Here is a 26,596-nt window from a genome sequence, read left to right as displayed (position 1 = left end):
ATCCGTGCAAAGTAAATATCTAAACTCTGGGGAACTGGACCAAGATGAAGTCAGCCCACCCATGAAAAGCTCTGGATACCCATTAATTAAATAAATCAAACTCTTCAGGTAATTTAAACAAGAATAGAGGCAGGTAGTAGCTTGCATCAATGTGATATTCAGGTTCAGACATATTTCTAGATGTTTCCAATGCCTGTAGGTGCCGGTGGAAAGACTCCCACTCTCTTCACCAGGCTTACGATCAGACATTTTCAGTTTTTTTCTCAGTTTGCAAAATACCCCTCCATGTCATTCTGGCCTGAAAGGAATAATAAAATAAATAGACAACAATTTATGGCCTCCTTCTTTTACTGCCAGAGCTAGTGATGAAAAAGATAGTCCCTTAAGTAATTTAGAAGACCTACAGTATGGTTCTGTTCTGAATTGCTTTCTTGGAGAAGCCTCTTTTTCTTTCTGCACTGCTAGAGGGGTCCTAGGGAGCATGGCTACGTAGCTTGGTTGAGTGATTGCAGTCAGGCTATATGAAAACATCATTTCATGTAAGAAATTCTACAGTAAATGCAGCAAAAGCTTTATTACAGAGTACAGCATTAAAAAAACACAGCCAGTTGCATGCTAAAGACTGATATTCCAAAATCTTATTTGCAAATTCCAATAAATCTCACATATTTTGATGCTGTAAAATGTTAGTGTTCACATTAGTTTTCCATCCAGGTGGCAGGAAACTTAGAGTTTAACGTGTCTTTTGCGCTGACATTTTGCCATTGTACACACTATTCATCTTTCTTTACAAGGAAGATTCTTCTCATGAAATTTGCTTGTGTTTTGTGCTTGCCAGCCTTCTGAGTAAGAGTACGATACTCTGAAGGAACTGAAACATTTGCACTGAGGTCAGACTATCTCCCCAGAGCTTAAGAGAGTGAATACTTTGTCAGTAATGATGACTTTGGATGCATTTGTTTCACTTCATGAGTGAAACTGGTATTCCCAGTGAAAAACAAAGGCTAGCGTAAGGAGAAAAAAAGAAGATGTGCTTTTTATTCCTTATTTCCCCTTTTTTTCTTACAATCAGCACTTTCAACAATAGTTCCAATTTACAACTCAACTCAAATTAAGGAAAAGACACAGGCAATGAGGACAGTATATAACAATCAGCAGTTTCTATATACCTTTTCATACAATTATAAACTTATTAAAATTTTATATTAATTACAAGTACCACAGCACATGCTCTAGCTTTTAACAATCACAGAATGTTAGGGGTTGGAAGGGACCTCCAGAGATCATTGAGTCCAACCCCTCTGCCTGAGCAGGACCATCTAGTCTAGGGCAGGTCACACAGGAACGCATCCAGACAGGTCTGAACAGTCTCCAAGGTAGGAGACTCCACCACCTCCGTGGGGAGCCTGTTCCAGGGCTCTGTAACCCTTACAGTAAAGAAGTTCTTCCTCATGTTGAGGTAGAACTTCCCATGCTCCAGCCTGTGTCCATTACCCCTTATCCTATTGCAGGGCATAAGTGAGAAGAGATTGCCCCTTTGTTCTTGGCACTGAGCCCTCATATATTTATACACATGAATTAGATCCCCCCTAAGTCTTCTCTTCTCCAGACTAAAGAGCCCCAGGTCTCTCAGTCTCTCCTCATACGACAGGCATTCCAGTCCCCCAGTCATCCTCCTAGCTCTTCGCTGGACTGTCTCCAGTAGATCTCTGTCCCTCTTGAAATGGGGAGCCCAGAACTGGACACAATACTCCAGGTGTGGTCTCACCAGGGCAGAGTACAGGGGCAGGAGGACCTCCCTTGTTCTGCTGCATACACTTTTCTTAATGCACCCCAGGATCCCATTGGCCTTCCTGGCCACAAGGGCACACTGCTGTCTCATGGACAACTTGTTATCCACCAGGACTCCAAGGTCCCTCTCCACAGAGCTGCTCTCTAGCAGATCACCTCTTAACCTGTAATGATGCACTTTATTACTCCTGCCCAGGTGCAGGACTCTGCAGTTATTCTTGTTGAAAAACAATGACAAAAATTTGTATTTTTGAAGTATTTTGAGACTGATATGCATTATTTTCTCTTTTTACTTCATTTTATGTGTAAATTTACAGAAAATGCAGCTGATATAGCCAATCAGCTTTTGAATCTCACTGGTGAAGGGCAGCAGCTAACCTCAGACAAAGTAAATGATGTTGTGCAGAAGCTCAAAAAAATTGTGAATGATGAAGAAATTGATGAGTCTCTGGGTTCTACTGTGGTGACAATTTTTTCCAATATTCTAACCAGTTCAGACAGTGTATTGGCAGCATCATCTTCAGAGTAAGTACTTCTGCATTTGAGACAAGCTTTTTTAAGGCAACCAACAAGGTTGGAAGGATTCACCCTTCCATACATAGACAACTGCAGTACAAAAATCAAACTTTTCTGATTTCCATCAAAAAGAGTTTCCCAAATTAGATATACAAATATTTCTTGTTATTCTAAAATGCATGATAAAGTATTTGGATGGAAGTCTCCTGATACATGACACAGCAGAGATCTCAATATTGTTGGAAAATGATTTCAGGACCAATGATATGTAGTCAGTTTCTGTCAGTCAAAAGCATTTGTTTTCAACAGAGATGCATAAGTTTACAGCCTGAGAGCCTCCTTGTGAATACACAGATGGGTGACAGAAACACAGTCAGCAACAGGAGATTTATCTTAAATGTGGACAGCATACAGAACATAGTTGGTTTGTTTTGGTTTGTGTTTTGGGTTTTGTTTTTTTTTTTTTTTTCTGTATTCAGGTTTTAGAATAGTTTTTTTTTCTGGTTTTAGAGCTCTAAAAACTATTGATGCCTTGGCTTTAAAGATCCAGTTCACTGGACCATCCATGAGTATTTCAACACGAAACCTTGCACTTGGAGTATCTTCTATAAACTCAACTTCATTCCAAGGTGGCTCTTTCAGTGTCAGTCCACAGAATAATGCATCTGATTTCCAGGTACGGAACAAGCAATTGTATTTGAGTGTGAAATGTGCTGGTTGTTCCAAGTGTGTTTACTGTAGTTCCTATAAAACCACTTACAGCTCCCAATTCTCTCCCTACTTTTGATTTCCTATTTCCTGCAACCACCCAAATAGATTAATGTAGTATTTCCTTTAGTGACAGGAAATCCAGATAAACTCATGTTGCGTACGGACTAAAAGTAATTTACTTACAAATTTTACTTTGCAAAATTAAAATAGACTTTATCCTTTTTTTTTTTTTTTCTTTTCTTCACTTATGAAAAGTGGAAATAATCTATTACCCACTGTACACTAGCTAAAAACTTCATTGCTGCAGTTCAGGTTTAGAATAAGATGCCTAAATCTGTGTTTCTACATGCAAATTTCTGCAGATGTAACGGGTCTTCAACCTTCCCGTGTCATTTAAACACCTACTGCTAACAGAGACCTAAGGCTGATCCAGTTATTCACATGTAGGTTGATAAACTTGTGCCATTTGGAATGTCTGAGGTGGTTCAAAACATTCATGTGGAGCTCGACAAGCCTAGACATGAAAAATAAAAGAAACACAGTTCACTCAAAATACAGAATGGTCTCCAGTGCTACAGTATCAGGAGAGGTTGATATAGTTAGGATGTTTCTCACCACCTCAAAAATATTTTTTCTTTTTTTTTTTCACAAATAAAAAAGCTCAGACATCTAAAAGCTATCAAATAGCATCTGAGATGCGTATGAACACCTATTAGGATATTCCAAAGTTTCTGTTGAAATCAGTAGCAATGAGGTGCCAAGACTTTTAAGATTTCACTATACACATTTTATGGCACCTAAAGGGTTTTTGCAAATGTAGTGCAATGTGAGGTTTGGTTTTTTGTTTTTTTTTTTTTTCACAGTTATATAAGTCTGTGACAGCAGTAATGTAATCTCAGTTTCTAGTGAGTCTAACCATTCAAATATAGTGAGCCTTACTTAGAGGAAAACACAGAAAAGCTTAAACAGAAAAGTTAAAAAATCTACTATCATTTTGGCCAGTGGAACCAAAACTGAGTTAAAACAAAACATGGCATAGTGAAAATGGTTAAAGACTAATCACTGGAGTGTGAGCATCTAATGGAGCCAAATTAACTCCTGCTTCAAACTGGCAAGACAACAATCCTAATAAATGTCTGATCTTTCTATAAAGTACTATGTACTGTAAAAATCAAAACCAGTAATGAAGACTGCTAGAAAATGTAGTAGTAATGTAATAGGCTGCAGGCCTTTTACATGCTGTGCATATAGACTTTGGATCTCAAATGCTAGTTTAAATAGATTCACATGGATTTAATGTAATTGAGTTTTTGCGTACTTACATTCAAAGGCATTTTGGTTAAAATTTCTTTGAAATTTTTGCTGATTGTAAATCTCTTTTGTTTACCTCTCTTATAAATAAGCTCAATAGCTGAGTGTTATCAAAGGAACGTTTCTTCTCCAGATTTCGTCCTGTATTTATGGAAAGAGGAAAGGAAAAATTCTGAAGCCAGGTTTGGGATGTTTGCATGTGTAATAAGAATTACCATCTGTGGACTGAGGACATCCAGGAATTTTCTTGCCCTGGAATCATTTGTTACAGCACTGTCTAAATAATCATAAAATCCAAACTCCGTCAAATTGTTTTTAATATTCCTATTGGAACATGAGTTTGTTCTCAGACTTTCACATTTCCAACAGCTGATTGAGAATTCTTAGCATCCTTCCTACCAGAAAAATCTGCAGCAGCTGTGGTCACCATTTATATTTTCCATGCCTATCAGGAAAGATACTTGCTATCCCTGCTGGAGGGACATTCTCCTGTGAAAGCCCAGGTTTTTCACCACTAATGTGGTGATCTATCCAGGCTCATCAGGGAGCATTAAACTCTTCAAGCTGTATGTCGAATGTTTCCAGATTTTATTTCATATTTTTTTCTTAAAGCAGATATCAAGCAAATGTATCCATGGCAATTTGGAAAGATTCTATTTCAGTCCCCTGTGTCTTTATATTTTCTTGCCAAACCTTTGACTAAGTTAGCTTATGGTGAATCATATTATTAAATTGTTCCTGTAATATAGCCATAGTTCTTTATAGAGGCCTCTTCCACTCTATTTGCTATACCTAATGGGTACTCTTTCTGGTTAATGTGGCAGCATTATCCTTTGAAAACCTTTTATTCAACTGCATTTAGCCCTGTCAGGAGATATCTATGAACCACTTCTTACTAATTTCCAGATGTGCCTGTTATTCACAGTAAATCAGTGAGAATCTAAAAGTTAAATAAATCTATCAGTAGCCTATGGCTTTTAACTTTCTGTTAGCTAATGGTGCCTTTGAAATCATATGTCTGATCTTGAGAGGCATATATACATGACCAAGTTGCTTCTGGAGAAGTCAGGAGTGTGAGTTTCCTCATCTCACAACAAAATTCTTAAATGCTTCTAGTACATAGCCCCTATGAGATGGCTTGCTCCCCTTCCTTTGATAGGTAAGGTGCCACACCTTGAGTATGGGATGGTGGGAGGGTGTGCAGTCAGGGCTTTCAGCTGTCCAACACATTGCTAGTATACATTAGTCTTATTGATGGCAAAAGGGTCTTTTTTGATAGTGTGATAGAGAGGAGACACTAATCATTATCTTAACATCTCCCTTTTGTAGCAGAGAAACTAGAAAAGCTAATAAGATAATTGATTCAGATGTGCAGATCAAGCCAAATAACACAACTCAAGAAAGAAGGATTCAGAGCAAATTTTTCAGTTCTCAGCATTGTTTGGTATAAGGAAACGTATCATGAAGGTTACTGAAAATTGTTATGACTGCCATTATTGCCATCTTATTATTTCCAAATCATCATTATGGCAGTGGAGAAGTTTGTTTGTTTTATCTAATACCTATTTGTAGCGGAAAGTTGATCTCATGCTGGAAGGGTGGGAAAAACCTCATAACCCTCTTTTTTTTTTTCAAATTATTTTTATTTCTATACTGCATCAACTCTTGCACATCTACCACTCATATTAATGTTGATTGGCTCTGGTCCCATGTTCAGATATCTTTATGTAAGGGTGTGAACCCAGTTGTGGACAATGGATGGTTTTCATTTTGTTTGAACTTGTTCTTCTGTTTGTTTGTTTGTTTTTTTTTTAATTATTTCTTTAACAGATAGATTTTGACAAGGATCAGACAAATGCCTTTGCTTCTGTTGTTCTGCCACCAAGTCTACTGAAGAATTTAAGTCAAGATGATTTTGAAGTTATATCGAGGGCTCAATTTACTTTCTTCAATAAAAATGGGCTTTTCCAGGTAAACTTTAAAGTGTCTGAAGTCATTTCAGTCAGAGTGAGACCAAAGCCAGATGCTAAAAGTTTCCTGTAGGGTAATCATTTCACAGTATCTCATTAAGTTATAGGAATGAGAAGGTGAGAGCAGATGTAGGCATTACAGACAAGATTATGTTCAGAGTGACAAAATAGTTAAAGTGCCCATATTGAATTAAAGGCAGTGATTTGACTGCAAATTCCTGTCACATGTGGGATAAAGTTTTTCTCAGGGTAATCTATGGAAAGCTATATCCCAGCTGCCTTTAGTTAAAGTAGCAAGGCTTCTTAAAGAGCCTAACTTCTGTTAAAATGTATTAATATAGGTCCTTGATATTCAGTGGAGCTGGGTTCTTTTCTTCCAGAAAGGAATTTGGCCTACAACACTGCCAAGTACTTTTTCTTTCTCTTTTCCTTAAAAGAGCTGGCTAGTACTCATACCCAGCTGACTACTTATATTCAATTGGAAACTCTGGGCTGATGGTCATTAGCCAGAGAACATTTAATTCTATACATCCTATTCTTCTTTTCATATATCTGTTCTTATAAGCATGCTGTATTTTAATATGGAATAAGGATAACAATACCTGAAAACTAAATGCACTTCAGGTAGATTTTCTTTTTTTTCTTTCTTTTTCCCTTGGACCCCATCACATGGTAATTATAAATTGTTCCTGCATAACAGATGCCAAAAAAATGAGGAAGAGTTCACAGCTTGGAAAAAACAACCAAAACCATACCTATTTTGAAAAAAAAAAAAAAAGAGCTAATTAAGGAGGAACCATTGTTTCATAGTGAACTGTAGACTGAGCCTCAGAAGATTTGAGTTTGTTTTCCCATTAGTATTTCAAGTGACCTTTGGCTCTTGTGCATCTGCAGAACTCTGTCATATTGTATTGTCCCCATATTATCGTTTTTATTGGCAGTGTATCCAGATTCTTCAGATAATCTAGGCAAGAAAATACCCATGACCCACAGTTGCCTTCTGAAATACACCCCAAAGTATCTTTAACTGTTTAAAATAGTATGCATTTTAAGCCTGCTTTTGAGAAAAACAGGATGGATATTTTTAATAAAGAAACCAGAATACAGATGTAGGCTTGTCATAATGGCATAAAATCATATAAAGTCAGAATGTGTCCTTTAGTGGTGCTAGAATGTATTTCTAAGGGATACTTACTAAGACAATGAAAAGCAAAAACTAGGAAGACCTGAGTCTGAATTTACAGTTTAGAATTCCTTTAATTTGTGAGTTTTTCAAAGTATTAATGTGTGACATTTAACACAATTCAAAATATTTAAAATTCATATTTTAGTAAGTCTAAAAAAGAAACAAATAGAGGCTAAGAATAAAGCCTAAAAATAAATTAATCCACACACCATCTCAAACCAAATAACTTTATCCATTATCCATTAATATAAAAGTACTTCATAAACATGTTTATCCAATTGCAATTAAAAAAAAATCTCTGTCCTGTTAGCTGTATTTCTTATAAGCATTCAACATAACAATGAAACATCATACTCACAGCATCAGAGTTGTTTTTTGTATTGCAATTGAGAGAATACTAGTAAGCTTTATTTTGTTATTCATTAAAATCTGAGGGCTGCATCACTTAGAAGACTATATGAAAAACTGATGTAAGCTAATCAGGGTGGCATTCGTTTCGCTAAAGGCAGCTCTGTTTAAGGTGCATACCTATGCCTGAACTGTTGCCCGTAATTTGCCTTCAAAGCCAGCCAATAGAAAAAAATTGTCACTGAGCACGGACAAAATTGAGGTGTGACACAGCTCATCCTAGTGCAGGAGTAGACATCAGTTCTTCAAACAAAGAAGCATAGTGAAATCCAAGAAACCCAAGCTACTAATGTACTGCTGGCAGACAGATGAGACAATGAACCTGTAAGAGATGTGAGATTTTCTGCAGTAACAGCTGGAAACTTGACAGGATACCTTAAAATCTCTAAAATGGACACTTAGGCAATCATATTCAATTTAGATGTATAGAATAGGTAAAATGGATTATGCTCTGGATGTGCAGTTTCCTTTCATTGACTATGTTAAGAAATGCTAGAATGGCTACTTCAGTTCTTTTTACGTGTCTAAAGTTAGGTTGGAAGGATCATCCTCATGAGTTCTGAGGCCATGAAAATAATGTGCAAATATGATAAGAATGTGAATTATAATGATTGTCCAGATTAGACCAGGTTTATCTAGTTGATGCTGGCCTCAGCATTGCTCTACTGTGTACCTCTCCATATTTTATTGGCTAAAAGCTTACCACCAACTTTAGCTGAGCAGAGCCCCACAGCTAAATAAGCAGTTACCTGTATTTTACTTTAATGCACACATTATTTCTAATATTTTCTAAGGACAAGTAAGAATATATCAAATTGACTTCCCTCAAGAGACCGTCTTATTTCTGGCTTTTTTTATCTGCCTGAGACAGAATCCACTGAAACCCACAGAAATCTGTCCAAAGGCTTTCATAGACTTTATCAGATGTTGAAAAGTAGGTGGTAGCCAAGAGGTTTTCTCCTGTTTGAAGGCTCAAGAAATGTCTAGAAAACTGCATTGTAATTCCTCTGCAATTTTTAAGCTTTTTTAAGAAATTGTCACAAAGCTCCAGTATAATCTGAAATACTGTGTTTGAAAACTCTTGGATATTTTTCTTAAGAAATTAAATATTCTTCTCAGAGTAAAGTGCACTTAATAACTAAAGCTATTCTGTCTTTCATGAGTGCTGGGATCTCATGAGCACAGTACTGAGCTGGTACCTGATATTTTGTCAGGCTGACAAAACACCTAGACTGAAGGAATCAGGAGCATTCAGGAGTTTGACAGTCCAGATTTTTGGAGGGAAAGTGAGTGGCAATAAACTGAATTTGACCTAAGATCTGCTGCAGGCAGTGACTAAGCTTCCCAAAAAGCCAACCAGGCATGTAACTATGAAGTTCTGAATAGAAGCTAATCAAAAGCAAATATGATTTCCAAAGCATTTCCATTTTAATAAATCATCAGTTTCCAAGGAAAACGTCTCTTTCAGGAAATTTTCAACCTGGTACTTTTTTCACTGCAGGTTACAAATGGTATTGCTCAGTGAGAAAATCAGTCCTCTATTTAAATTCTCAACAAATAAGATCTTGTAGAAAACATTGTCTCCTATTGTACAGAACATTTCTTTGAATTTGTTTACTATTTCTTTGTAATTCATTGTAAGATGGAGGATGATTTAGCAACTATACACAGAAGAGAGGTTATTCTCCAAAAACTTTGCATCTACTAAAAAGGATAGAGTTGACAGTCAGATAATAAAGCTAGTTCATTCTTGTTTAGGGAAATGAGCTAATCATATCATGGGTTGTTATCTGCTACATTGTTTAAGTTATAATTTTGTTGGCCTCAGATCTAATGATTAAAAGAGGAATTTATGCCTTCTAACCTCTGTCTGTAATTGTGCCTGTATATGTTTATGACTATAAAGAAAAATATACGGAAACTTCCACGAGGCAAACTCATAATTTGATTTTATAAACATAACGTTCTTATATTGCGTGATCAAAAGTGTAGAAATGCTGACAACTTATTTATTCTGGCACGCTGCAAAAATGAAACTCTGTACTCTGGCTTTTATGTTATGTGCTGTGTAAGCATTTATTATATTTTTCTGAATCTTTCAAAGGATGCAGAAAATCCTGCCAATTTGACCAGTTTTGTGGTGGCATGCAGTATCGGAAACATAACCATTCAAGATCTTCAGGATTATGTGAAGGTTACAATTAAGCATACCAAAATCCAGGTAAAACAAGACTGATTATTCGGAGGAACAGGAATGCAGATTATATATAGTAAAGACTATAAACTGGTTGATTTGTATGGATTTTAAGTAAGAACAGAAATCCAAATGGAAATAAAAAGAGCTAAAGCAAGTAAGAAAAAAACAGACAGGAATAATCTCTCCCCTGCTCACACATTCCTACTCCATTCATGATCTAACATTTATCTGGAAGACTATTGATTCTGCCACTCAGAGGCAATTTCTGTGACAGTAACTGTAGGCAAGACCTCTGTTCATGACCATGTTTGTGACCAGGGACACGATTTATTACGCTGGAACTTTACAATGCCTTAAATTCTTTGATCAAACATGAACTGCTTTGTTAACAGTTTCCCAAATTATTTCATTATTAAGTGGTTTTTCAGCAAAGGAAGAACAGACAGAACCACGTCAAAAGCTGACTATAATTAGTTTAGGGAAATATAGACCAAATGTGACATTCTGGTACATACTGTTTCAGTTAAAAAATGTGTGAGCTTGACTCTATTCTCAGATGTGTTGTCAATAGCTACTCCAAAAGAGACAACAGCACTAGAGAAGTTAAGAAAGACTGTGAAATGCAGCACATAAGTAAATTATGTAATTGTTTATGAGAACATAGTTTGTAATTTTCACAGTTTGATTAACTTTATCTTGCATTTAATTATAATGTCTATTTTAAGGCCAGGCAAAACAATCTCCACTTAAATTCAGCAGACTTTTGCACATTGTCAAGGCCAGTTACATAGAGGATTCGCTGAGAAGTCCGAAGGAAGTGAAGAGTAAAAAGTATTTAGACTCTGTAAAGACTTCATACTCATGGATGACTTTAGTGTAACAATAACAATTCACTATTCTGAGGATGTGGAAAAGGATCAGTGCAGAGAAACAGTGCTCTAGATTTTTCTAGATTTTATAATCTGGGCAGATCTGTCCTTCTAGCAGAATAATTTCTAATTTGACAGTAGGCAAAATTTCCACAACCCAAATGGTTTTTATTCTGCTCATTAAATGAAAAGATGAGTAGTAACACATCCATTGTAAATGGATGAGATTTATGTCTTGAGAGGTATACAAAGTCTACTTTCCAATCTTTTCTTAGGAAGACCCAAAGCCTACCTGTGTCTTCTGGGATATGAACAAAAATGGTGAGTTTAAAAATGCTGCCATTACTGTTATGTGGGGAATAAAGGTGTCTTAATTTTTATTGTCATAGTCTTGGCCATTTTCCTTCTTAATCAATATTTGCAGAATTAGATGAAATCTTTAGACTGTGTAATTTTTTCTGGTTAGTACATTTGCTTGTAACAGTAGATGTTAAATATTCTTTTTAAAAGTTTTTGTATGTACTGTTCTGTATGTCATAGCAGTTTTCCACTGCTGTGTGTATGTATAAATAAAACAATAATGCTGCTCACACACATGAATGGTTCTTAGCCATACTTTTAACTGGTCATTTTTTAAATGTTGGGTTATTTAATTGTGAGACTGTGCCTGTTACAAATCTCAAGCTGCTTTTTCTTCCATGAAAGATCAGGAACTACATCACACAAACTTCATCCACCTTGTAAATGGATGACAGTCAGCATGATGAGGTCCCATACACAGACACACATTAACAAGGCAGCCTTTTAGCCCATTCTTCATTGCTACTGCCTAAGCCATGTGTGATGTTATACTCAGGTTCTTCATCCTTTGCACAGACAATGCCATTCTTTTGGATGACTTTCCAGATCCTTCTGTTTCATAGGTCACTATTGCTCTTCTTTATGTTGAAACAGATAGCTGCTTCTTCACTCTGTCTTCAGCAGTAGGACTTTGGGTGGAGGGCTTTAGTACAGAGAGTCTTGCAAGAAATAATTTTTACCATCAAAAGTTGTACTTGAAAGCAGGAAATCCAGACAGAAGAACTGAAGAGAATGCAGAAGAATAAAAATGAAGGGACAAAAATAATCTAGTTAGTAAGCTAAAATTAAGAAGCACATTAAAGGAGAAACATACAGAGAGGAAACTATTCTCAGTGTCTGCTTGAGTAGGGGAGAGTTTTAAAGTGGGTTTGGAACATCTTCACAGTCTTTTGAGAGATTCTGTCTTGAATTTGAGGTAAAGTTATAGGGCAATTCCAATAATTTGCTGGATTTTGCCTGGAGTTGTGCAAAAACATCTTTAAAAGTTCAGAGAATATGAACTATTTAAAAAAAATAGTTCATATTTTATCAGGGAAAAATGAAAGAAGTAATCAGAAATATACATTTTAAATTTTAACATCTTACTTTAAAAATAATAAAATCTTTCTACTTATTTTTCAGAATGACTTTTTCAGGTGGGGCAAGTAGAGGCTAGTTTACTTCATATTTAAGGCCACAAAGGATCATTGGGATTGTCCACTCTGGCCTTCTGCATTACATGCTGCAGAGAGGGAGGATGACTCCTGGGCCATAAATGCTTTCATATGCCTGAGGTTATAGAGTAGGAGGGAAGCAGATGTCACATCCATCTGGTAAAAGGGAGTTATAAAGCCATCTTATTGTTGGGTAAAGCTATGATGTGTCTTAATGCATGAGCCATACAGTAGATCTTATTCATCTCTCATTAACAAAAAAGCTCCTTGCCTTTATTATAGATCTCCATCTATTGCTCCTGCTCAGTAGTCCATTACTGAGATACTCATCTGGTGTGATTCTCTGCAAAAACTAGGAAATCTGACACTTGCTTTTCTTCTGATTGTTTTTAATGTTCACTCATTCAACTGGAGAAGACACTTCTGCATTTTCACAAGATGAAGTGAGAAATGTGTTAAGAGGGAAGTTTGTGGGAAAGAATTGTTTCTCCTGTTTCATTTCCACAGGTGGCAATGGTGGCTGGAACCCTGTGGGCTGCCACGTGGATCCAGAGTCCAATGAAAATGAGACAGTTTGCTTATGCAACCACCTCACACACTTCGGGGTCCTAATGGTAGGCAAACTCACTGTTCACTAAGTTATCTTTCCTAGAAACTGCAATGCATTTTTGTTACTTGCTCTCACCTTTCTTACTAAGGTTATTCCTTTTGCACATGATTTTTAACAATTATACATAATTTTCCCCCCTTATTGTCAGAAAGTTTTCTATTCATTACAAAATAACTAGTGATAAGGATTCAGGAATGAGGTAATGAATAAAGTTAGTAATGAAAGTTTATTACTATTATTATGTTCTTTACAAGTGGCTAAATATAAAATAAAAAGTAAAATGTGCTCATAAGAGTACTCTAAATCTTGAAAATACTGTGCAACAAAAGACCTGTAGTTGATATTTCTGAATGATACCAAAATACAAATAGCATATTATAAACATCAAAATTCAAAGAAGTTGTATGAAAAAAAAACGTGTGGCCAGCAGGTTAAGGGAGGTGATTCTCCCCCTCTGCTCTGCTCTCGTGAGACCCCACCTGGAAAACTGTGTTCAGCTCTGGGGTCCCTAACATAAGAAAGACATGGACCTGCTTAAGCAGGTCCAGAGGAAGGCCATGAAGATGATCAGATGGCTGGAGCACCTCCCCTATGAAGACAGGCTGAGATAGTTGGGGTTGTTCACCCTAGAGAAGAGAAGGTTCTAGGGAGACCTTATAGTAGTCTTTCACTACCTAAAAGGGGCCTACAAAAAAAAAAAAAAAAAAAAGGAAAAGGGGAAAAGGATTCCAACAAAAAAAAAAAAAAAAGGATAAGGGGTAATGGCTTCTAACTAGAAGAGGGTAGATTTAGTTTAGATGCAAGAAAGGAATGCTTCACCATGAGAGTGGTGAGACACTGGAACAGATTGCCCAGAGAGGCTGTGGATGCCGCCTCCTGGAAGTGTTCAAGGCCAGGTTGGATGAGGCTTTGGGCAACCTGATCTAGTGGCAGATGTCCCTGCCCATGGCAGTGGGATTGGAATGAGATGACCTTTAAGGTCCCTTCCGTTCTAGGAAAGGTGGGATATGGCTGGGTGATAAAGTCAAGGACTGTAAAACCAAGGCCCGTTATGAACCCTTCCACTAGTGAAACAGAAAACGTTAATCTTAATGAGTCCTAAATTGCAAAGGGTCCCTGTCATTCACCTTAACAATGTAATTGGACAAAAATTACCTGCAGCTAAAACAGGAGGGTGTAACAAGAGAGAAGTGAATGAGAAACAAATCCAGGTAGATATGAAGTTACAATATTAGAAAAGTGGGAAGATGCAGGGGGAAAAAAAAAAAAAAAAAAAAAAGAGAAAAAGTTGAGGTGCTGTTTTCAGAATCAAAACAAAAAGAGACTCATATTGTCAGGGAAAACAGTCAGGAATAGAAAAATGTACTATAGCCACTAAAACTGGTAATGAGGACGAAAAGTCAAGAGAGCACAATAAACCCTCTAAAACCTACCTGTAGAAAAGATGTCTGCTCCTGATCACAAGAATTCTCCTAATGAAAGTATCTAGGGTTTTACTGCAGCGACACATGGGACTTAAGTATGCACAGGAGTCGCAAGCACTGACTGTTTCAGCTTTGGCCTTCCAGAGCCTTCTTAATAGAACTGCTCTCTTCATCATGCTCCAATGTACATATGAAAAACCCACAAGCTTCTTGTCTTTTTGCAAGCTAAATCATGATCTTGTTCTACCGTCCATCCTTGAAGGGAGGGAAAAAGGGCTTTCTTCAGGATATATTCAATGAGTCCCTTCTCTTCCCTGAATGCTTTTGTGGCAGTAGGACATAAGGCAGAAGTTGTTTGAATCAAGGCTGTGTTGCAATAGATTTTTACAGTTTTGACCCTTCTAATTGCTTTTGCATTTTAATAATCTTGTCTGACTTTAGATATATTCTTTTCAAATAACACTCCCTTCACATATACATAAACTGCCATATAAAGGACATTGGGAGAGGGTGTAAAAGAACTGTCTCTTTCTAGTTTTATTTTATTAGTTTCTTTTTGCTAGTTAATTTTACAAGAGACAATAGTGAAATTGAACGTGGAATGGACACCACTATGTGTTAGTATTTGCTCACAGTTACTCCACAGTGATATAGATTCAAACATTCGCATTTTTTGTTGTCCTTAAAGGAAATAACACTGGCATTTATTCTCAGACAGTACTATGTGGCAATTACTGTTGGATAGAAAACTGGGGGAAAAAAATCTTCAGAACGTTCCTGCTTCATTTCCAAATTTTTTTTTTAATGTTGTCTTAGTCACTGTTTTCCTGATCAATTCTATTTATAAACTATAGTTTGCATGTCAAAACAGACTGTAAAACCAAGAAGCAGTATCTTACCCTTGGTTCCACCCATAGGGGAGTATCTACATTGACTCTTAGGAACTTTTAATAACAAAAAGTGATGTCAGAATCTCCCCAGAATGTTGCACTTTCCAGTATGAATACTTTAAAATTACTTTTTCCTGAATCTTACATCTTCTTAAAGAGAGTTGTCTATAAGCAACAAAACTACTAATTTCGAAAAGGGGAGATTTTTCCAGAGAAGGATATTTAAATTCCTGGCACTGATTTATAAGGATCAGTATCATGCTCTGTTGATCCCAGCAGTTGTAATACTTAAAGTATAATGTTTTGAAGAGCTATGGGAAGGAAGTGAGAGGTGTAACGGCTATAGACTAAGCATACTCAGTAAACATGAACCATAATGTCAGGGTTATTGCAGGATTGCCAAAGTGCTTCTGAGTTTCACTTGACTAATTACCAGGAAAGTGTTGTGCTCATGGAAAAGGTATTTGCTGTAACTGTTGCCTCTTCCTCCTCTCTCATGTAGGACCTTCAGAGAACTGTTACACAAATAGACCCACAGAATACCAAGGTCCTCACCTTTATCACTTACATAGGCTGTGGGATATCTGCTATATTTTCAGCTGCAACTCTTCTGACATATATTGCATTTGAGTAAGTATTAGTTCTGCAAAAAATATCACAAAGTACGTACCTGTATGTGATGAATAAAAGAAAATAGTTATGTGATCAGTGTGGTTTATTTGTTTAGGAAGGGAAACTTTAAAAAAAATACCTCCAAAATCATTGTCACAATGTTCTAAATGAAAATTCAAGGGGACTTAAGATTCTTTCCTCCCACTTCCCATGTGTTGTGTTGCTCCAGCCTGGGAATAAGGCTAATGAGTCTCAAAGTTTTCTCTTTTGGGAGTATAGTATCCTCTAGATTCTGAACAAATATGAAAATTCACAACCCCAGGCTTTTTGTAAAAACAAAACAAAGCTTGCCTCTGTGAACATAATGGGTCCTAAGTTTAAGAAATTTCCAGCTACAACAATTACATTCTAGAGCCCTTGAGAAGGAAGTGGGAAAAGAAATAAAATTATGGTAAATTGTGAAGTGTTAGAACAATTTCAACAGTAGTCCTACTGAAATATGAAAGTTACTCAAGGGAATGCAGAAGTTTTGAAGTGATACACTTCTGTGAATAACAAAAAGAAAAAAATTAAGTCATGCCAACACAAAGAAACCATTCTGTCTGTATCAGGACAGGACAGAGTAGCTGCTAAAGAAGGATAGTTTTCAAGTTCTAAATATCTTCAGTGATTACATTCATATTGCATTACCTGTGGTGTAGTGTTCTGGTTCTCAGTTCATACATTTCAGTGTCTATCAGTTAGGAAGACTGAAGAACAGATGAATTTTCTCTTTATTAAAAACAAAAAAAAAATCACCAAAAAACATGAAACAGAAAACAGAGTGCACTGGACAATATATTCCAAAAATTAAATCAAGATTTACATATAAAATGATCAGAGATGAGCTTCTGATCAGCTGTATTTTGAAAGTTGTTTTAATTTTCTTCAATTTTCATTTAAAGTACAGAATGCATTGTATTACATTTAATTGTAAATCCATTGCTAAAATATGGTGGCAGTTAATTGTTCATTTAGGACATAAAGAAGTGGTGGCTTTCTCTCACCACATACATACAGCAGAAGCATTCAGTGATATCACACAGTAGTATGCATCACTATGTATTATTGCCCCAAAAGCTTACAGCTAGAAGATTCCTGTGCTTTTATTTACTTCATAAATACATAAATGCAGCCTCTGTAAGTAGCTTGAGTGATTGAATTATTCATATACTTATTCAATGCATATTCAATACTCTTCTATTTCTTTCACTAGGAAGTTGCGAAGAGATTATCCATCTAAAATTCTGATGAATTTGAGCACTTCCCTGCTCTTCCTTAACTTGATCTTCTTGCTCGATGGTTGGATTGCATCGTTTGACATAGATGGCCTCTGCATAGCTGTAGCTGCACTTTTGCACTTTTTTCTTCTGGCCACCTTCACATGGATGGGATTAGAAGCTGTTCATATGTACATTGCCCTAGTGAAAGTGTTCAACACGTATATACGGCGATACATACTGAAGTTTTGCATCATTGGCTGGGGTGAGTTCAGTAGATGCAATATTTGCATTGCATGTATTTTGAAAAGATGCCATATAAAAGCTCTCTGTCATAAATGCAGAGCAGAATTGAAATCAGCATGGTGTTTCTTTCCTCCTGCCCCGTGGCAGTGCTGGCATGCAGCCAGGCCTCTCTGTCTGCATGTTCCTCCATAAAATTCTTTGCAAATACACCATAACTGGCACACTCTGTCCGGAGCAGCTCACAGCCCAAGCAGGAGCAGGAGAGACCAGAAAAACTGCTCTTACTTTCCAGAGAAGCCAGAACAGGAGGTGGGAATTGTTAATGTCATATCACAGATGGAGAACCATGGCACAAAATGAACTCAGAAAATCTTGATGTTACTGTGGGGATCTTTGCATTGACTTTCAAAAAACTTTCAGTAAAGGTTTCTTGCCAACAAGTTCATAGCCTATGTCGGAATCAGAAACAACCAAAATTTCAGCACAGTGTTTAAAACAGAGAGATCCTGACTGCCCTAAACAGTGTATGCAGCAGGACTGAAATGGAAAATGTAATACTGAAAAATAACTGCGAGGCTCAGGCAGCAAGGCTTTTATTCTTCATTTTTCTCTGCATCAGGAATCTGTGCCTTCTGTCTGAATGCGCATATTGTGTTTGAAATAATACAACACAATGCAAAACTATTAACCTCATGGCTAGAGCACTGACCTTGGTACAGCTGATAATTGATGTCTTTCCATTGGCTACTAGCATCCTCTTTGGCAGCCTCAGCAGAGGACAATGGTTGAGTGGTCGGAAAAGCAAATTAACTTCTTCCCCTCTGAATGTTCTGTTTTAGCAAGGATAAGAGATGTAAATAAGGCATGTCAGGAAACGTACGTTTCTTTTGTGAGAGCAGTACCTCTGCACAGAGTTCTCTTCCACATAGTTGTCTATTTTCCAAAAAAATTCCATTTACCTTATTATTAAAAAATATATAATTTGCTTTGTTTTGGGGGAACACATTAAAGTAAAGGATTTATAATGCTGTAGAAAAAGAAAAGACCTTTGTAGTTGAGAGATGCAGCAGAGAAATTATAGATTCAAGTTCAGTTCCCCAAACTAATCAAGTGACATTAGCATCTCTAAAACAAAAACCCTCAAAAAAATCCCCATACCATCTCTCCATTAGATCTCTTTTTTTGTAATAGTTTGTTAATCTTCTCACTGTATTATGTGAGCCTGTGTGCAATTGCAGATTTAACTTTGGGTAATTAAGGGAGTTGATTTTACTTTAGTTTCTATGTCACATACTAAAATGGCATTTTCTAGCTTACAGAACATTATGAGGCTTATGCATTAATGGTCATTAAGTGCTTTGAAAGTTTTATACTTTTGTACTGTTTGAAAAATAATTTCCTGCTACTTATCTGTGCAGTTTCTGACATAGGACTACATCAGGATAGTCTGTACTAAAACAATAGGGATGGGGACATCAATAATAAAGCTTTGCATGGTGATTATGAAAGTTTAGGAGGTTTGAAAGCAAGCTGCAAGTTTTCTTGTGTTACAGGTTTGCCAGCTCTGGTGATAGCAATTGTTTTAGCAAGTGCCAATACAAATGCAAGTCATATTTATGGCAAAGAATTATATGGCAAAGATGCTAATGGACAAGGAGGAGACGACTTGTGAGTATTTCTTTTAATTTCAGAAAAAAAAAAAAATAGCATTGACCAGATTGCTTTGTAAAATCCAGAGGTGGATTAAACAAGCAAATGGGCAACATTAATTTCTAAATTATTTGAATCTGAAATGTGAAGAAGCCTATGGGAAAAATCAGGGGGGAAAGTGCATTACACAATGTCAAGTACAAACACTCCTTTGGCAAAACAATAATTCACAGGTTTTGTCAGGGAAATAAAATTAAAATACCTATTTTTGTTTAGTTTAAATGAAAGCTGTATCTTAAAGGTAGGAGCAAAGAAAGAAGTAGTATAAAACCATTTTCCTTTGACAAAAGGCTAGTTTATATACAATATAGTTCAATAGCTTTCTATGTTTTTTTTTCCTTAATGTCCAGATAATAATCTCCAAATGCCAAAATTTTTATATGCCTATTACAATGTTTTCTGTTCCTTACCTGGCAAAGCTTCATCATCATAAATAAAAATTTTTATTGCAGTAGTATGCTAAGCATTCCAGCCATTTCCTGCTAGAGGAATAAGCTAGAGCTCTCATGTGGCTGATTGTCAAATGGCTTTCTCATAAGACTACTCATCCTCCTTCTCCAGACATGTGTGAGTTCTCCTTTAGGTAAAGTGGCAGAAACAAAATTTTGACACTGAAGATCCAAGTTTTCCCATTCTATTCCTAAAGCTTCACACAGTTGAGACTGGTGAAGCTACTTCTAGTGAGTCTAAACTTTCCCTGATGGATTTGCAGTTCCCACACCTTGTGTCTGAGATCAGATTTCCTTTTTACTTAATTTTAACTGAAGTGTGGTACAATCCTCAGATTTCTGACACAATAATACTCTCGACCATAGCCACTGAAGAGGCCACTGGGCTTCATCCTATTTACAAAAAGAAAATGGGCAAATGCTTCATTTAAAGTATAACTCTGCATTAGTGGAATTAGGCAGAATGATGTTCATTATAGCATACAAATAATTGGAAGATACTCTGTGTTATCTGAAAATGATAATACTTTTTTTTTTTTTTTTTAACAGCTGCTGGATCAAGAATGAAGTTGTCTTTTATGTCACTTGTGCTGGCTACTTTGGAATCATGTTTCTGATGAACGTTGCCATGTTTATTGTGGTGATGGTGCAGATCTGTGGGAGGAATGGGAAAAGAACTAATCGGAGCCTGAAGGAAGAGATCCTGAGGAACCTCCGCAGCGTGGTCAGCTTGACCTTCCTCCTGGGCATGACATGGGGCTTTGCCTTTTTTGCCTGGGGTCCCTTAACTCTTCCTTTCCTGTACCTCTTCTCAATTTTCAATTCACTGCAAGGTAAGCTGAATTTATGGTTTGTGAACAAATAGTATTTGAGATGTTGCTGTTATGGGACGTATTATATCCAGTGATTCAACTAGGGAACTCGGATCCCAGCTCTCTAGGTTTTCGCTTGATACTAAACCATCATTATTTTCCCCTTATGTGCAATAATGATACCAATTGCATGTGGGTCAAATATCTTAGCTAAATTACTTAATGTTTCAAGATATTTTCCATAAAATGCACTCTATTATAAGTAGTGTTATCCCTAGCTAACGATCTCCAGCAATCTCTGTTGAAAAAGATGCTGTATGACCTTCAAGGTTTCCTTTCACTGATTATCACAAGTATAGGAAGCCTCTTTTCTTAATTTATTTTGTAGGGAATCTGCAAAGCTCAAAACTATTCTATTAAGACATGAGAAGCTCATAAAACAAAATTCAGTCCTGATTCAATGTGAGGAGACAGCATAGAAATATGGGAAGTTCTTTGGCTCTTTAAGGAAAATCAAGTAACTGTTCCTTCTGCTGACCACTTGCACAGTATAGAATGACATTATCACTAATGAGTAGACCAGCAGCCAAACTCCTCCCTTCACTCCCATATCACACACCAGAGACTCATAGTGACAGATAACTGGAGGGAGGAACAATTCAATGCACTCGCCCGCCACAGCGGACATGAAGAAGGGAGCAAGCCAGGCAAGCAGCCAAGCCATGGGCAACGGTGGCAGCCAGGCCATGAGTCCAGTTATAGAGTAGGGACTCAGAGACAGCTTCACGTTCTGGCCTTGCCATCCTGGGAACTCCACTTGCCATGAAAAGTCAGGAAGCCCTTCCAATAGCCAGAATCACAACACATACACTCTATGAACAGACCTCCCAAGAGGTCTTCTGCAAGAAGAGTCAGTTCTTATAGAGGTGGCTTCTTGCCCCGCCTCCAAGTTAATGTTGAAGGCAGGGGCACCTGGTGGTGATCTCCTAATCAATTCCCACCCAAGGCTGGCAAGACCCTGGGTGAAAACCAATCAGGAGGATCTTTCTTGCCTGGCTGTGGACATCATCCATATGCCAGCCCTCATTCAGGACTGGTCACTGTTACAGTCAGTTTATTTTTGTTTCCTTTACTGAAGTTTTAAATATTTAGCTTTTAAATACAGTCAGTTTATTTTTGTTTCCTTTACTGAAGTTTTAAATATGTAGCTCATCCTTCTGAAAAATATAATCCAATGGTTAGAAATCACAGAATTATATAGATGGCATTTAAAAGAATTTCTGCTCAGAGCTGAAATCCATGTATTTATCAAATGACATAAGAACTTCCACGTCTATTTGCCCTACCCACTAATAAAGAACAACTAAAAACATAACAAAAAGAAAAAGATATGAAGGTTATTAGAAGGTCATATGTTACCCTATGTATGTATTGCTGTATAAAAAAAATAATTTTCCTGAAGAAAAACAAAATAAAAAACCCAAGAATGTCATTGAAAGACCATGTTTTATGCCACACAAATATTGAAATAAGAAGTAAATTTTTTCAGTGTCAGCAAATACCTTCCCCTTATGAAAAAAAGTATTTAATTGTGTTCTCTGGATTTTATCTGTTACAGTTGAGATGTATTTACTGTGCTAAAAGATTCATTGAGCTTTCGTGGAAAGATAATAATGTTGTGGGGTTTTTTTTGATTCAGTTTCAACCTAAAATGCTAGGCAAAATGGCAAAAATTGTTTGGAAGTGGTGTTCTTACTAAAGACTTATTTTTCCAAGGGACAGATTCTGATACTCCCCTTGCAGCATAATGAAGTATTTGCTGCAATGTGCCTGGGTTAGAAATGCAAAAAGGCCTAGAGAGATTAGAACTATGGGAAGAATATGAAAAAAAGATCAAAAATCTGAACAGGGCGCCAAGGACCAAATTAAACAAGTTCTCTGTAACCAGAATTTCCAGTGCAATCAATTAGTCTTGTATGTGCACAGTGCACACAAGGTTGACCACCACTGCTTAAGTCTCTGTAGGATAATACCACTGTTCAATGGAAAATGAATATTTGGAAGTCAGTTAAGCCAGAAGATGAAACTGAAAAAACTGACAATTAATTGCAAGAAAGGTGATGAGTTTATCACAGATTGTAGTAGCAACAATGACACAGTATATGGTCAGACATGATATATCAAGCACAGGAACACAGTAATCCTATATCTGAAAATGCTTATTACCATGTCAGAAAGAGCTATGCAAAAATAAACAAACAAGAAAGAAGATGTTTAAAATCATATGTAACTGGTGCGGCGCACATGCAGCAGTGAGGGGATGTAATCCACCAAGAAAAAAATTAGGATTTGTTTCAATCAAATAATTTCCTAGCAGTAAAAAGCAGTTCAGTGTGACAAGTCTTTCACCAGTATTAGCATGAGCTTTATTATTGAGACCTCAGTAAATATGTTTATTCTCGCTCTCAAGTTTTTGAAAACTGCATGAATATTTTAAGCTATACCAGCAGCCTCCATCAACAATTTTCTGTGCACTGACAGTGAAAAAGTAAATTGCAACAACCACTGGCGTTACAGTACTTTGTTATTTCATCTACATAGGAAATTATTTTTCTCTCTTTGAAACTCAGAGTAAAAAATCTGGGAACATCTCTTTTTTGGCTGCTCATTTTATACATATGCCTGGGCAAGCCAAATGCTTTCAAGTCAGAGCCAAAGTAGAGCCAAGCCTAGGGTCTGACTTGGCTCTGGGAAACAAAACTGAAGCTGTATTACTAAAGCACATTGTAAACTTAATGAATAATGAAATACAGAGAAAAAAAAATTATTGGAGACCAAGCTCAGACAGGACAAAGACGAAGTATTTAATGCAGTACATTTGTTTTGTATTACTATAGGTATGCATGTTTTATTTTTTAACTACTTAGAATGTTCCAAGCATTCATCACAATTTAATTAAACATCAATTTAATAAGTTTGTAGCTGTGCAGAAGTCCTAAGAGGTACGTTAGGCCACAAATAGTTGTGTATCTCTAAGCGTGTAGGAGCTGCTAGTGATTAAAACAAATCACACAGAGAAATATTTTACTAAACACAATCATAGGAACCATAAAGCAACAGAACTTGCATGTGGGCTGTATTAAGATATGTTTGCCTTTTTTAAATTGTACTCTTCCTTTTTTTTTCCCCATGAGCTCTTGAAAAATTTTGCAAAAAATTGTTTCATGACACAACTTTTATCTAAAGTTAATCGTACTTGCTTATAGCCATCAGGCTGGGCTGAGACAACTGAGATCAAGTCCAACTCAATGACATCCATTCATGCAAAATTAGACCTCAGCACTCTGGAGAAGAGAGGATAATGGCGTGCTCTAGAGCATTTTTTCCAAGCTTTACCCTGCCATTGTGATCTACCAGCTGAAACATAGTAGACATTAGTATACAGAACTATGCATGATGATCATAAATAAATTATTTTAGAGGATGGCACTTAACCATGTTTGCCCACATTATGTAGCATTTATTCATGCCTAGGATACAATCATGAGGGATTAGGCAGTAACATTTTGCCATCAGATGTTCAGCCTCAGGTTGGCTTTCTCCCAGAGAATAAAACAAGAACAGGCCAAGCCTGAGAACGACAGAAGATTCCACAGCCAGTGCCCACCTGGGAAGAGCCAGGAGCATATGAGATTTCCAACTTCTATATTTAGCTCCAAAATATCTCTGTAGAATGATGAAATCATACCATACACCCAGTTAAGACATTCTTTACCACATGGTAGACACTTACTTTCTATATGATACGATTGCATGATAAAAATGAACCCTACAAAAACATTCTTAAACACATTTATTGTGAATGCATGCACAAACCTGGTAATTTTCTTCAGAAATAAGTCGCTGGATGCCTAATTAGTGCTTGTGAACACATTCTTACCATTTTCATAATCAATTCAAGTACATTCATGTGATTAACGTAAATCCAAGTGTGCTTTTATGGGCCATTCTTTAATGCCAATTACAAGACTCCTGGTTTTAAAAGAATACAGACCATGTTTCTGCAGATATGGAACAGGAGAAGATAAAATATCTTCTTGCTAACATAATAATGACTGTATTTACTTTGCAGTCTTGCTTTTGCAGTCCTTTTGGATGCAAAATACTAATTTGGTTCAGACAGACCCCTTCCATTATTTTCCTTCAAAACAAAAAGAATAATTAAAAGATCCACATTGAGCTGGATCTAAATCAACAGTGTCAATAAAAGGGGCACTATTCTCTCTCTTCTGATATCTCAGACACTTATATAACAGCTAGAGGATGGAAAAGCTTTAATTTATTTCCACATCTCTTAAATGAGGCATAGACAACAATAAGAAAACTTTAAGATTATTTTGTTTTGATATTACTTAATAGCGGATTTTAATTAATCTGTTTTGAAATAAATTTCATTTATTGTTTATGTGCTTTTGTTACAGGTTTATTTATATTTGTATTCCATTGCGCTATGAAAGAAAATGTGCAGAAACAATGGAGGAGACACCTTTGTTGTGGCAGATTCCGACTAGCAGACAATTCAGGTAAAAGCAATTTACAGCTCCCCACTTTAGATACTGCAGTAGTCCATAAAAGCCCAGGTGAACAGCTTGATGTGTTATTTTTAATATAATACAATATAAGCCAGAGCTGTGGAAAAATAAGTTAATCACAAGCTGTCACTTCACTTCAGTACTAACAATTGCCAAGGGACTTTTCAGCTATCACTTCATAAAATTTCTCAAGTCTTCTCTTTCAGTTTTCCACTGAAGGCAGCTGGTAAATTTTGCAGGGCTATGAGCATGATTTTGGGAGGCCCTTTGTACCCTGCCACAAAAAAAAAAAAAAAAAATTAAAAAAAAATCCAGAGATTGAAACTCTGTCATTCGGATGCCAGTCTGACTCCTTTTCAACATTACAGTATGTTTATTGAATTTTATAGACACTTAGGTTGATGTAGGAACAATTTGTAAAAGGCAGATAGAAATACTTTGAAGTCTTATACCTTTATCTGTGCCTTCCCAAACTGTTCTGTCCTTCACAATATAATTCACAGACCATTCAGAGACTCAAAAACATAGGAAGTTCCTTTAGCAGAAGCCTGATTAGGATCCAGAATTGAGGTTCATCTTTATCTGCGACTCAGAGAGAAAGGAGAACTGTTAGTTTGAACATTCTGAAGTGCAACAGTTGGGATGCTGTGTTTATAGTCTCCTGCACCCTTGGCCGTCTCAGATGGCATTAGACTCACATGTTTAGGCAACTGGATCTTTGCTTACTTTATAATGTAATGATTTTGGACCTTATATTTCTTGCTCATATGGTTCTTGCTCAATGACCAGGCTTGAAATCTACAGTTGATGTAAAGTAGCATAAACTCATTTCCTAGTAAGGTAAGCCAGCCTATCCCAGATAACAACAGTGCTCAAAATACTCATGTCCTTTCTCTCTTGGTATCCAAGTTTTTTTTCAGGGTTTGAATTAACTGCTTTGCCATCAACACTTTCACTTTGTCTTGCTCTGTTTTGCTTAGAGAATGCATTCTCTTTCTACAGTGTAAAATATCTATGCTTTCACTTCATAGTAGGAAAAGCTGGTTCATGATTTCAAAGAGTTAATACAAATTAAGAAAAGTGTATTCATTCAGGCACTCAGACTGTTTCATATGTTCAGTTCCTATGTGGTTCATGCTGTGACTCCTGAACTGGAAAACACAGATGGATCAAACTATTTCAGGACTTTTATGCTGCTGTTGGCATCTTATCAGAATGATAGAAATAAAAACCTGAGGAATTTGAGCACTTTGGTGATACAGTTCATGTGTTGTCATTACACCTAGCATTAACTAGTCCATCACCACCAGCTGGTTTTACTCTCCATGAACCTGACGCTTTGTAGGCAGAACAGTGAAATATAAGCCAAATGTGAACTCGCATACCTATGCAATTGAAGTACACTGTAGGGCATGCTATGATAAAGCAAAGAAACAAACAAGCCCAAAGCCTTGCAACGCTGCCATAACTAGACTGGAAAAATAGTAACCTATACCCTGTAGCAATGAGTTAGGATAAA

General features: G+C 36.7%; 1 protein-coding gene across 1 annotated transcript in view; it reads left to right on the top strand.

Annotated features, from left to right (window-relative positions):
- Positions 1-26,596, top strand: part of GPR126 (G protein-coupled receptor 126) — a gene marked incomplete at its 5' end in the record, with an annotated part of 65,715 nt that overhangs the window by 33,263 nt on the left and 5,856 nt on the right. Inside the window, 11 exons of the mRNA XM_008941310.1 lie at positions 2,109-2,316; positions 2,818-2,983; positions 6,160-6,300; positions 9,998-10,114; positions 11,235-11,280; positions 12,981-13,087; positions 15,900-16,027; positions 17,265-17,533; positions 19,068-19,182; positions 20,223-20,506; positions 24,967-25,068. Coding sequence (XP_008939558.1) covers positions 2,109-2,316; positions 2,818-2,983; positions 6,160-6,300; positions 9,998-10,114; positions 11,235-11,280; positions 12,981-13,087; positions 15,900-16,027; positions 17,265-17,533; positions 19,068-19,182; positions 20,223-20,506; positions 24,967-25,068 — 1,683 coding nt within the window. The remainder of the gene's footprint in view (positions 1-2,108; positions 2,317-2,817; positions 2,984-6,159; positions 6,301-9,997; positions 10,115-11,234; positions 11,281-12,980; positions 13,088-15,899; positions 16,028-17,264; positions 17,534-19,067; positions 19,183-20,222; positions 20,507-24,966; positions 25,069-26,596) is intronic.

This window comes from Merops nubicus, unplaced genomic scaffold (genome assembly GCF_000691845.1).
Source record: "Merops nubicus isolate BGI_N331 unplaced genomic scaffold, ASM69184v1 scaffold12225, whole genome shotgun sequence".
In the NCBI taxonomy this organism is placed as follows: Eukaryota; Metazoa; Chordata; class Aves; order Coraciiformes; family Meropidae; genus Merops; species Merops nubicus.
This window is presented reverse-complemented; position numbering and strand designations above follow the sequence as displayed.